Raw genomic sequence first — 13,520 nt, forward strand, 5'->3', positions numbered from 1 at the left:
ACTAATCAGGATAATTCCGCGACGGTAACTCACTTTAGTCAAAATATATTTATTGCGGTAATAACCCGTCCTATGAACTAACGCAGTCGCAAGCAACACGACGCATTAAACCATTCTACCGTTTTACTGGTTAAGACTCACAAGGGCGCAAAATCTTGCATCGTTCTTGTGGCACTGATTGGTCAATGAATGCACCCATCTCTTCGCTACGCCCCACCTCCTTCAAAAGACCTTCCCATTTTGTGGGTGTGATCTACTGGCCACCACCCTAGTTCAAACGTCTGCAGCTGACCGGTATTAGTCGGTGCTCGGCATTATTTGAGGTGTCTGCGGTTTAGAGCACTTATACTTCCTTGCTCTGTACTAGCTGCATCTGCAGCGGTAGTCTATCTGCAGTGGGCGTCCTGTCTTCAGGTAGAGTTGTTACCTACCCTGTCTGCTTCCTCTTTATGTGGGTTATTCACTGGGCTTCTGTTTATTTAGAACTTTATGGGTCGGAATTCAGCGATACCGTCTTCTGCCGTGTGATCTGTTTTTGCGATGTCTCTTGCTTGTGGATAAATACGGTTTCCTCTTCCTTTTACGCTTTCTCTTGCGACTACCTTTTTAAAGTGCATTTCTACATGCGTGCATGTATGTTAGAACAAAAAAAAAACATTACTAAAATGTTGGCGTGCGTGGCTTTCAAGAGTTCTTTAAGTAGCGTGTTGTAGCTTGCTTCCGCGAGGACTGGCCACTCCTAGGAGTCGGTCTGTGACAAGGGAAGGTGTGTTAACGCAGGCGAATACTGCAAAGGAGAAACTAAGGGATGGTCTCTGGCGCTTGGTCGTATGTACGCTCTGTAACCTTTTTTCACAGTTCACGTCACAACGATATGTATACATTTTCAATAAAATAATCGTGTTACTCATATTTTACACTCTTGGTGTCTTTGCATCTCCTATCAGCTTTTTTATACGAGGCTTGTGTTTTTAATTGTTTTATGTTACATTGGTGCCGAGGGCACATTTACTAAGTCGAGCTCGTCATTGCCCTTGAAAATCTGTATTGTAGGAAGCGCTATGCTAAGACAATACAATATAATAACGAACAGTCTAACTTCAGTCTGTCCTTCAGGGGCTTGGTTTCCACCCTGTTCACCACTTCCTCTCTCTTCTCCCCCCCCCCCCCCGTAATATAATTCTCTTGCATAGCTTTCACAAGTGAGAGAATATGGCAACTAGCCATAGGTGTGAATGCCAATTTAGTGTCTGTGTCTGGGCACACTCCCTCTTCTCTTTTACCTTTTGTGTATGAAGTTGTAATGTCTTTACAAGAAACATGGGTATATTCTGTAAAACCTGTCATTCTAATTACTTTTGTATAGCTTATTATTATTATTATTATTATTATTATTATTTTTTGTGGAAACTTTCGTTTTCACCAATTTTTGTCATGTGTGTGTTTTTGTTTTCTTGGGTTTATTTAACCTTCTACTGTGTCTATATAATATGGGAAACCTATAGCCATATGCCTTTCTTACCTGTGTTAACCACTTCCTCAGTAAAGCTTCATGCTGGAACCACACCCAGTTCCCATCTAGAAAAAAAAACTTTAGCTAGTATTACACGCAATATTATTTGTAAACTAGTTAATAACAAATCGCATTTTCTGCGTATTAGAACCACTCCCCAAATTTATTTTCAATTTTACTATATATATGTATATTGTCTGGGGTTTTTTTGATCTTGTTATACAAAGACCTCCGTTATTTGTGTTGCATTTCACTGGTGTTTGTAGGTGAGCACGTTCTTAAAATAACAGATTTCTTTTTACTCTAAACAAACTGTCTTAGAGCTCTTCCAGATATTAGCTCGCTTTCATTTTAAAAACATAGCTCCTGTTTGGAAGACAGACTGGGGGGATGGTATCTGTAGAGGTATGTGTACTTGTATGTTCAGGGATGCTCTGTAATATTTAGCATGGCTTATAGGAGGTGCTTGGTTAGGAATTTCACTTCAGGGTATAGTAAAAGGAATTTAGAACGGGGGATCGTTTCATGTCTGCACTTGAGTCCCTGTAATTTTTTGCTGTGGTAGATACATTCTAAGCAAAACTTCTCTGTTCCATGCCATTTGAAGGTGTTTGTTTTAAAAAGACAAATATTTGAGAAATCACTGTATAACCAGTCTATGTAATTGCATAGTTTTGCAAAAGGTCTTGTAGCATCCTCAAATACGGATAAAGCATTTGTTTCTGATCTGCAAGGTAGTTACGCAACTAGCTTTAGAAGGATAACTGTTGGGGGGATGGAATCTCTCTATTCATTCCAGGTGGAGAGAATTTTTTTGGTCTGATTCATCCTGAGTAATGTGGCTGTAATCTGTGCCTTGTCATTGTTCAAAGTCCTATGGCAACTCTGGCCTAATTTTCCTTTGGAAGGTCATTAACACCTTTTTCCTATTAAAAGCTCTCTCTATTTTGGTGTAGCCAGGCCTATACAACATTTTTTTTTCTCTTCTTCTTCTCCCTCTCCCTCTCCCCCTCCTTGCTTGGGCTGATCAGTGTGATCAGCAAGCAGGGCTCCTTAAGTTCAATACACCAGTAAAAGGAATAAAGGGAGAGCCCAGGATGGTCTAGAAAGACCCAGTTGACAAACTCCCATCCTCAAGTGAGCTTCTAGTGGGTGTCAGCCGTGACAGTTACCAGAAGGTAATGACTTACCCGCTCTAGGGGGAATGTAAGGGTTAAAGTACATATGATGGCTGGAGTGCGTTTTATTTTTTTTACTGGTAAATGCTAATTGCAGGTAATCCATTTATTAAATTCCTTTTGTTTAATCTTCGCCTTAAGCAGATACTCCATCATATGTGTTTGAATGCATATGATGGCTGCATGATGCCATATGGATTTTAAAGTTACCCATTTTGTAAATGATGGGTGCTTCTATTAAATGCTGTGCTGAAGATGTTTGGATCTATTTGGCTCATCCTATCAGGTCCAGTACTGGCTCGGGCTAGAAATGTTAGTGGCGGTTTTTTTCAGACCCACATTCACATGTGTGGAAAGGTCTCCTATTGGTTCCAATGGGAGATTCTTCTTGCCACTGATTAGCTGCTTAAAGCGGCCATGCAATAACTTATAGATTAAAAAGGAATGTCATGAAGATATGTGAGGAATGCAGGATAATGTGGTCTTAATAAGAGATCAAACAGTGCCTAGTAAAGGCAAGGCATGTTTTACTGGAACAAATTATTTATACTTTAGGATCAGAATCTTGTTGTATATTCCCAAAAGCTTTATATTTGTTTTGTATTGAATATTTTTTTTGAAATATATGCCCAAATTGTGTTAGCCTGGTTTTGGGACTGCCTCAAGCCTATGATTTTGTTTCAAAATGTTACATATACCGTATTTGCTCGGTTATAAGACAACCCCCCCCCCAATCTGAATATTTAGGAAAAAAAGAGAAAAAGGTTTTACCAGTAAATGTTAATTGATGTAAACTATTTTTTTTAATAAAAGCTATGATTGAGAAAAATTATTTTGGTTTTATTTCCTTCTATTTTCCAACCTGCCCCCCCAGTTATGCACTTCTGCCCCAGAAATGCCTTATACCCCCTATATGCCACTGTGCCCCATGATATGCCTTTTGACCCCCTATGTGCCACTGGCATTAAGGGGGTTAAAGGCATATTATGGGGCAGAGTGGCATATAGGGAGTTAAAAAGGCATTTCTGGAGGCAGAGTGGCATTAAGGGGTTAAAAGGCATTTCATAGAACACTCTGCCTCCAGAAATGCCTTATGCCCCCCCCCCCCACTTACCGGTGCTTCTGACTCCCCTGTCATGCAGCCGGGGGAGCGTGTAGATGTCTACGCGATTCGCGTAGACAACTTCTGCTGCAGCCGGAAGGAGGTGTGGCTAGCAGTGGGGGTTGTCTGCGTCCATCGCGCAGACCTTCCCCGGCTGTCAAAGAATTCCCCATGCCGGTGCGGGGAACTCTGATCTCTGACAGCCGGGGAAGGTCTGCGCGATGGACACAGACAACCCCCGCTGCTAGCCACACCTCCTTCCGGCTGCAGCGGAAGTTGTCTACGCGCTGGGGACTCAGAAGCACCGGTAAGGGGGTAGTAACAGGAGGATCCAGGTCCCCTGCAGCTGTGGGGGATCTGGATCTTAGTCGTCTCATAGTCAGACCTATTTGAGGTCTGATTATAAGACGAGGAGTATTTTTCAGAGCAAATATGGTAGTTTTGAATGTAAAGAATACATGCCTCAGTAAGATATTAGTGACTGGTATGGTCTGTTGTGGACATTGCCAAAAAAGGCAATTCCAGCTACAGCTGGCTCTTATACAGATACAGGAAATCCTGTAACAGTTTACATGTGAGCAAGAGTCAAAGATATTTCATGTTTGTGTACAGCTTGTCCATCTGTTTCATGTCTGGTATTTGCACAATATAGCATGACTAACATGTGATTTCTTACCTCTAATATACAATAGTTTAGAAAAACGATATGGTCTTGTGGGTTTAACTCCTCCTCCTAATGCTTTTACCTCTGCATGCTTCAAAAAGCCACAGTTGGAAAGCTTTCTAATACTGCTCAGTTTGCAAGCTAAAACTATATGTTCCCCAGACAATGTATGGATTTCAGATTATTATTCATGCCGGGTTTTCCCATGCGCTGGCCTATTAAGGATTTTTCTCTTTTGCTACCGTTGAATCAGTATCTTGCTATGCCCTTGAGTCAATTTTGTCATTTACTATGTTGGTATGTTTTCTATTTCAGGTCTCTTTACCCTGACAAAACATGGCGCAAAAAGATGCGGACAAATATCTCTTCGTGGATCGGAACTATATCAATAACCCGTTGGCTCAAGCTGATTGGGCAGCCAAAAAACTAGTATGGGTTCCTTCAGAAAAGCATGGCTTTGAGGCAGCCAGCTTGAAGGAAGAAGTGGGAGATGAGGCCATAGTTGAACTAGCTGAAAATGGCAAGAAGGTAAAAGTCAATAAGGATGACATTCAGAAGATGAACCCACCAAAGTTCTCCAAAGTAGAAGATATGGCTGAGCTAACTTGTCTAAATGAGGCGTCTGTCCTGCACAATTTGAAAGAGCGCTACTACTCTGGTTTAATTTATGTAAGTAAAACAGCTGTGTGTTTCATATGAAGGGCAAAGGCCATCACAAATGGTAGCCAATGTACTTAGTCAACCTGCTTTGCACTGTGAATAAGCTGTAAAATATTTTAAAAATATGCCACAGTAATGGCTTGTATGCATAAATTGCATAGCTCAGATTTATCCTCTCTAAACCTTGCTATAATGGGTTAAATTGGAATTTTACAAACCAAGGTGCAATTCAAGATCTTCCTCAAGTTCAACATAACTATGACACTATGTCCTATTGATAGTTACGTGCCCCTTTTTTATTGTTTGTTTAATTACTTTTGTAGCTAGATGCTTGCCTTTTATGTAAGCCTGCATGCAGTGATAGTTTTAACAGTTGTAATTTCATATTTTTAATGTTTTGCTTTTAAGGACAAAGTCTGTCTTGCTGTTACTTTTGGCAAATGCCAAACACTAAGTTCTCTAGATTTTTAAACAATCTCCATGACAGCTGCTAATTGTCACGCAGTGAAACGTTTTAATTGATTTTACCTTCACTTCTGCATATTAATGTTCATTTTTTGTGAAAGTACTCTTTGTAACAATTTTAATTTTTGTTCCCTATCATTTGATTACAGACTTACTCTGGGCTTTTTTGCGTAGTTATAAATCCTTACAAGAATCTGCCTATTTATTCTGAAGATATAGTGGATATGTACAAAGGCAAAAAAAGACACGAGATGCCGCCTCATATTTATGCTATTACAGACACTGCTTACCGAAGTATGATGCAAGGTAGGTTGGCTGCAATACTTCTGTATGGCAAAAGTCACTTTCTCCAAGGATGTGATGGAATTGGTGAGCTGCATTCTTATCTGAATCGGAAGAAGAGTTAAAATGGTGCTGATTCATTTGATTATTTTTTTTTTTTGTTTCCCTCCCAACACTAAGAACTAAGTGCGTTTTTAAATAGTTACTGATGTTTTGCGTAGGCTTTGACAAGATCATCTTTATATGAAGCAGCACTTGCCTGCTGATATTTTGTCTTGTCTTAGCTAAAAATCTACAGTTTAATCTGTGGAACAAGTGTTTTTTTTGAATTTAGGTATGAAAAATGTATTAACATATATTTATATCCCAAACCCAGTGAAACAAGAAAATGACCTGTGTGTGTATACCATTGATTCCTTAAATACAATTGATGCGATTCCTCCATTTTGCCCATACGTGACATTAGTCATATTGATATGTGTTCCACTTGCTTAAAAATTGAAGCAAAGTGGAAGGAAAAACAAAACAAAGTGGTTTCTGTGATCTTTTAAAGGTGCTGAACTAAATGTCTGTTTTTTTTGTGTATCACGGTTATTTTTGCTTAAAGCAGATTGAAGGCTGTTACTGCTGCAAGGAAAATCTGCCTTTGTATTTCTGAGATCTGGCATCCAGGAAGTGGTGTGTTTAGAATGAGTCAGCCCCTCAGCTTGCATCATTCTCTTGCTGTTGAGCTTTCTTCCTTTTATGGAGCACGCAGTGAAGAGGGGAGGGCTAGAGATGGAATGAGTGATCTATAGCTGATAAGCTTTTTTTTTTTTTTTTTTTTTTTTTTTCTCCCCTCTCTCTCCTCGATTGCTTCAAAGAATTACACTATTGAGGAGAAATATACTGCTGTTTACAGGATAATTACCACACGTTTTTAATGATTACATTAAGATTTCAGGATAGAAAACAAATCTCTAATGTTGTAAAATATGCACTTGCTCTGAAAATCAATTATGCCAAAAGAAGTGCCAATTTATTATGCTTTATGCAGGTCCAGTTCAACCTTCAATGTATGGGCAAATTATGTTGGGTTTTAGGTACAATCGCATAAAGATGAATACATAAAAAAATGCAAGAGCTATGTAATGGCTAACCACCACCCTCTGTAATACCGTATTGGCTCGGATATAGGCCGCACCATAAAAGTTTGGTGTCTTTTTCTTTAAAAAAGCACCAAAAAAAACATGCTGCCACTCTGCCTCCCCCCCCCCCCCCGAGATATGCTGCCACTGTCCTCCCTCCCCGGGATATGCTGCCACTGTCCTCCTCCTCCCCTCCCCCCCCCCGACTTACCAGAGCAGACATGTCCCCCGCCAGCCCCGGGAAGTGCTGGAAGGGGAGGCTGTCTGAGTGTATCGGGGGAGTAGGATGCAGGTCCCCTGCACCGCTGCGGGGGATCTGTATCCTAACCCCGCTGCATGTCCCAGGCGTCGGGCGCTAGACCCCGAATATAGGCCGCACCCCCCACTCTAAAGACTTAAAGTGGGGGGGGAAGTGCGGCCTATATTCGAGCCAATACGGTATTTGTAAGAAGCAATCACCTGTACTACCTGGCATGCTTTTGATATCCCCTGTTATGATTCACCTATTTAAGTGTAGCTTATTTTATTTTCAGATCGAGAAGACCAGTCTGTTCTTTGCACGTAAGTATATTATACACGCGTGTTATCAAATTCCTCATTTAATGCATAACCTGCTACTAACCACGGTGATGTATCCATTGAGTGTATTCCTGCATGTGCAAAATTGCTCCGTTGCTAATCACTAACATTTTAGACACTTATAGTAATGTAACTGACATTCAAGTTAAGGAGGTAAATGTTTGATACGGAAATGCAGCACACCATGTAAAATGGCAGCAGACTATGAACAATGTAGCCTCTGAAAAAGTCTATCCCATTTCATCTCTTACATTTATAACTTATCTTTAAATGCCTACATGAAATAAAGCATTAAAAACCAATATCTGTTCCAGAGGAGAATCTGGAGCTGGCAAAACAGAAAACACGAAAAAGGTTATACAATACCTGGCTTACGTTGCATCTTCACACAAAACAAAAAAGGACCAGGTGTGTATACTGTGCATTATAATGCTAAAATCTCCTTAATTACAGTTGTATGGAAACTTTTTACAGGAAAGTACTTAAATATGTAAATATAAAGATAGTTGTGCATTTTATTTATTTTTTTCCCTCTTTGCCCTTAAATCCTGTTATCTGCATTAAGAAATTTTCCTCTAGCATTCTCTCACTCTCAATACCTTTTTACGTTTAGAAAGCTATACAGACTATTGAGTGATCAAACTGCTAAAATGTCAAATTTACAAGACTAAAACTGGCATTGGCAACACGCATACAATTGCTGGTCTGCGTTTGTTCTTTGGGGAGCAAGCGGCAGTGGATACGTTTGTGGCGTTCAATGAAAAAAGAGGGTGTAATATTACATCCTCTGCCTTGAATGTTAGCTTGCTGAAATTGATTATGTCCTTAAGGGGTTAAACCTACCCAGCAGTCAAGAAATTTTCTTTTAAGACCCAACCCCAAGACCTAGGAGAACTAATGCAGTAATGTCTTCAATTTACTGGTCAAAGTAAAATGTTTCCCTCTTGAGTACCATTTGAATGTGATTTTTCAGTCCATAGAATGTTAATGCTGTGCCTGACCTGTGGACTTGTCTTTCTGCTGTTTAGGGTGAGCTTGAAAGGCAGTTACTACAAGCTAACCCAATTCTTGAGGCCTTTGGAAATGCCAAAACAGTTAAAAATGATAACTCGTCAAGATTTGTAAGTAATGTTGTGCTTTTGTTGTATGGCCTACGTTTTTGTTCTGTATTATTCCATTTGAATTAAACCAACTTTTTAGTGTCAATCTATATTTAATGGAGCCAGGTAATGTCCCTTTTGTCCCTGTTAATTTTATTGCATGCATAATTTTTTTTGGAGTTGGAAAAGGAGACTGAAATTAATGAATTCATGCATCTTATAAAATAGTTACTGTATTCTCTGTGCAGAGCCTTAACCCCCCCTATACCTGTTGCTAATTCAGAGATCCAGAAACCTGACCCACCTGCATTATCTTTTCATGCTTGTTCTAAGGAGGGAGAGGTCATGGCTATTGTAATTTGAAAAGACAACATTCTAAAGAAGAAAAAGAAATATGCTTAAGATTAACTTCATTCAATCTCTAGCTGTATTTCCCCAAAGTGGAACAATACTTTATTTTTTATTAGCAATGGCATCTCTGACTGGTTCACATGTTCCATTTCCCATGGCTTTTATTTGGGTTCCATTAGTTCAGTGACCAATGATCAAAGTTAAGACAATGCTACATTATTTCTCTGCTTTACAGGCACTAATGGATTGTCTTTCTTCTTGCAGGGCAAATTTATTCGGATTAATTTTGATGTCAATGGCTACATTGTTGGTGCCAATATAGAAACTTGTATCCTTTTTTGTTTTTAGATTATCTGTAATTTTTTTTCCTGACAAAATACTGGCACTATCTAAAGGAGTTGGAATAAGCTATATTAAGGGTGTCCAACCTGTGGTCTTCCAGCTGCTGCAGGTCTAAATCTCTCATACTCCTTAGTCAGCCCCTTAGCTGAAAGAGCATTATGGGAGATGTCCTCCTGCAGTAGCTGGAGGGCTGCAGGTTGGACACCCTTGAGCTATAGGTTTGGTGTTTGACCAGTCTGGAAGAACCTTCTTGTTTTCAGTGAACACTGTGGAATTAAAAGTTGAATGAAAGTGGAAATAACTGTCTAGTGAGTAAACTCTGCTGTAAGTGTCAAGTCATGTGTAACTCTTGAAGTGGCTCTGTGAGTTTTCACAAATACAACACTTTAATGTAATCCATGTTTTGTGTGTTTTTTTTTTTTTTTTTTTTAGTCATAAGTTAGCTTACATAGTAGATGTCTTTAAATATGTATATATTACTATAGTGAGGGAGGTAGTCGTGCCAGAAAGGTGAGAACTTCAGGACTGGAAATTGATCAGTTAGTGCTAACCTTGCCACAGGCTGCCACTAATACACCACCCTTGTTACAAATGGCATAACAGAACTTTATACACCTGCAGGCATTGGCTTCTATCTGTGTGATCCTATTTTTATAAAGTGCAAGCACATTTTGGAATGCCAATATTTGACAATCTTAGTGCTCAATAGTTTCTCTGTATCTTAAATTGAAAGAATAAATAGAAATGTATGTGTGTGCACATGTGGCAGGGTCACAGTGGAAATCCCCGAGCAGGATTTATTTTTTTTTTTTAATTGTACATCAAGTATATTTCTTATGCCTGTGTGGGTTTTTCCTTTCCAATTTCTAGCTGGAGGCACCATTTATTTTACTGTTGAGTTTCTGCAATTTTGGTACTATCTTAAGCCATGTTCCTGTAGTAAGGGGGATCTTCCTGTTATAAGATACTGACATTGTACAAGTTTTACCTTTACTTCTTGCAAGACCTTTTGGAGAAATCGCGTGCTATTCGCCAGGCGAAAGAGGAACGAACGTTCCATGTATTCTACTACCTTTTATCCGGGTCTGGTGAACACTTAAAAAGTGAGTTGTGAAATGTTTGGTTATAGAATGCTCGTTAAATGTATTCCTTAAGGCATTAACAAAACTGTATAAGACTTTTGCTGTGTGTGTATGTATACTTTTTTTTTTTTTTTTTTTTTTTATTATAGGTGACCTCTTGTTGGAAGCCTACAACAAGTATCGATTCCTTTCCAATGGACATGTCACTATCCCAGGGCAGCAGGACAAGGATCTTTTCCAAGAAACTATGGAGGCAATGAAGATCATGGGCATCCCAGATGAAGAACAACTTGGTATTTACTTCTGAATGCTTTAGTTTTTATTTGTAAAATAGCTTATTGCTCACCTGCGTTTCTGTATACTGTATATTGGACTTCTGCCGTAATGGAAGCAATGCACAGGAGAAGCCAGTCGGCCTTGCGTACCCAGAATGTAGTTCTGCACTTGTGAATGTAGTTCTGCACTCATGCTCAGGTTTCAAGGGAACTTTACATCAATGTGACATTTTATATAGGTGTGTAATATACACCTTTTCTGCAATATTGTGTTATGAGGTTTTACAGCACTAGCAAAATTGCACAGATTTTGGAATCTAATATCGAGTGAGTGGGTCTGCAGTTCTGTCATGTAGAAAATCTAGTGTAATTGTTCTGTGTGACCCTTCCTCCTAAACCAATGCTTTTGTGGGGTTTCTTCTGAAGGTATACCTCCATTTCAGTTTGATGTTTGTTTGCAGGTCTTTTAAAAGTAGTTTCGGGTGTTCTGCAATTGGGCAACATTGCATTCAAGAAGGAGCGCAACACGGATCAAGCATCTATGCCAGATAACACAGGTAAAAATTGGTTAGAGCTTTTGTTTTGAATTAGAGTTTAGAGATGTTGGCCTTATGTAGAAAAAAAAATGTTGAAGAAAAATGCATTAACACTTGTCCTAAGGTTATTGTAGAAGAAGAGACTAACATGTACTAACTGCAACAAGACCATTTTCGACACTTCTACAATGTCCTTCAACCATATTTTCCTTTCTCATTTAGTGTGCCCATACATATTATATATTATTCAGGACAAGTAGGGCTTTCATTTTGAATCATAATTTAAGTAATCCAGAATTGTAGTATGAAAAGGCCTAGTGTGTCTTGCATTTGGCCACGCTTCATATGCCTTTTATTTTCTTGGATGGCTAAATTGTAAAATGTTGAGAATTTTTGTTTCTGAAGAGTAGACCATTCAGCTTAATATTTTCGAGTATACATGAAACTACAAAACACCTGGATTGTGGCATATGTTTGGGAAAGCTACAGGCCACAATTGGAACATAAGCATTTTTAAAAACTTGTTGGGCACTTTTTCCTCTCTCCCCCTTTTCGGAGTGATCGGTAGCAGGGAAATGCATGGTAAGAGTGAGGGCATCCCTGACAGAGGTTCAGGCATATAAATCTATGGAATGTGACAGTGCATGTTTTGAAGTACCCATATTTAAATACACATTGTTTGATCCTGGTTAGATGGGGAATACCAGGCTGTCAGTTGACAGCCTGATCTCCCGTACACTGGCTGGGATTTAGCCCTGCCAATGCACAAGCATCCAGATGTAAGATCTCAGACGTCCACTGCAAACTTGGGATGTACTATAACTAGGGCTGCAACTAACGATTATTTTAATAATCGATTAGTTGGCCGATTATTTTTTCGATTAATCGATTAATCGGATAAAAAAAAACAATATGCAAATTTTTCGTTTATTTAAAATAATTTAATGAACTGGATGTTAAAAAACAACTTAAAATTTACATTAACATTCTTATTTTGTTATGATGTAATAAAAAACAATATTTTCAAAGTACAAGAACCCAAACACAATATTTATGAAACAAAATAACCCCAAACATTCTGAAAAGAGGTGGACTATTACTGTTCAAGAAACTTTGCCCCAGCCCTGGCACTTTGCACCCAGCACTTTGCACCCAGCACTTTGCACCCAGCACTTTGCCCCAGCCCTGGCACTTTGCACCCAGCCCTGGCACTTTGCACCCAGCACTTTGCCCCAGCCCTGGCACTTTGCACCCAGCACTTTGCCCCAGCCCTGGCACTTTGCACCCAGCACTTTGCCCCAGCCCTGGCACTTTGCACCCAGCAAGCACTTTGTACACAGCACTCAGCACTTTGCACCAGCACTTTGCACTTTGCACCCAGCCCTGGCACTTTGCAGCCAGCCCTGGCACTTTGTACCCAGCACTGGCACTTTGCACCCAGCACTTTGCACTGTGCCCCTGCACCCAGTCTCCAACTCTGCCCTGCACCCAGCCCTGCCCCCACATTCTGCCCTGCCCCCACACTCACACTCTGCCCTGCACCCACTCTGCCCTGCACCCACACTCACACCCTGCCCTGCATCCCCACCCCCACTCTGCCCTGCACCCAGTCTCCCACTCTGCCCTGCACCCACACTCACACCCTGCATCCCCACCCCCACTCTGCCCTGCACCCAGTCTCCTGCCCTGCACCCCCCACCCCCACTCTGCCCTGCACCCCCACCCACACTCACACCCTGCATCCCCTGAAACCCCACCCCCACCCCACCGTGGACCCCCACCCCCGCGAACCGCTCTGTGCGAATGGCTCCATTCGCACAGAGCGGTTCGCTCTGTGCGAATGGAGCCACTTGCACAGAGCGAACCGCTCTGTGCGAATGGAGCCACTCGCACAGAGCGAACCGCTCTGTGCGAATGGAGCCACTCGCACAGAGCGAACCGCTCTGTGCGAATGGAGCCACTCGCACAGAGCGAACCGCTCTGTGCGAATGGAGCCACTCGCACAGAGCGAACCGCTCTGTGCGAATGGAGCCACTCGCACAGAGCGAACCGCTCTGTGCGAATGGAGCCACTCGCACAGAGCGAACCGCTCTGTGCGAATGGAGCCACTCGCACAGAGCGAACCGCTCTGTGCGAATGGAGCCACTCGCACAGAGCGAACCGCTCTGTGCGAATGGAGCCACTCGCACAGAGCGAACCGCTCTGTGCGAATGGAGCCACTCGCACAGAGCGAACCGCTCTGTGCGAATGGAGCCACTCGCACA

At 41.1% G+C, this 13,520-nt stretch overlaps 1 protein-coding gene across 1 annotated transcript in view; it reads left to right on the plus strand.

The window, feature by feature from the left end:
• The first annotated feature begins 273 nt into the window (after positions 1-273).
• MYH9 (myosin heavy chain 9) overlaps positions 274-13,520 on the plus strand; it is a 30,699-nt gene continuing 17,452 nt past the window's right edge. Inside the window, exons 1-10 of the mRNA XM_053469043.1 lie at positions 274-414; positions 4,773-5,126; positions 5,732-5,888; positions 7,525-7,552; positions 7,885-7,978; positions 8,599-8,691; positions 9,286-9,349; positions 10,368-10,466; positions 10,595-10,738; positions 11,182-11,277. Coding sequence (XP_053325018.1) covers positions 4,794-5,126; positions 5,732-5,888; positions 7,525-7,552; positions 7,885-7,978; positions 8,599-8,691; positions 9,286-9,349; positions 10,368-10,466; positions 10,595-10,738; positions 11,182-11,277 — 1,108 coding nt within the window. The 5' untranslated portion in view covers positions 274-414; positions 4,773-4,793. The remainder of the gene's footprint in view (positions 415-4,772; positions 5,127-5,731; positions 5,889-7,524; positions 7,553-7,884; positions 7,979-8,598; positions 8,692-9,285; positions 9,350-10,367; positions 10,467-10,594; positions 10,739-11,181; positions 11,278-13,520) is intronic.

Source organism: Spea bombifrons, chromosome 6 (genome assembly GCF_027358695.1).
Source record: "Spea bombifrons isolate aSpeBom1 chromosome 6, aSpeBom1.2.pri, whole genome shotgun sequence".
In the NCBI taxonomy this organism is placed as follows: Eukaryota; Metazoa; Chordata; class Amphibia; order Anura; family Pelobatidae; genus Spea; species Spea bombifrons.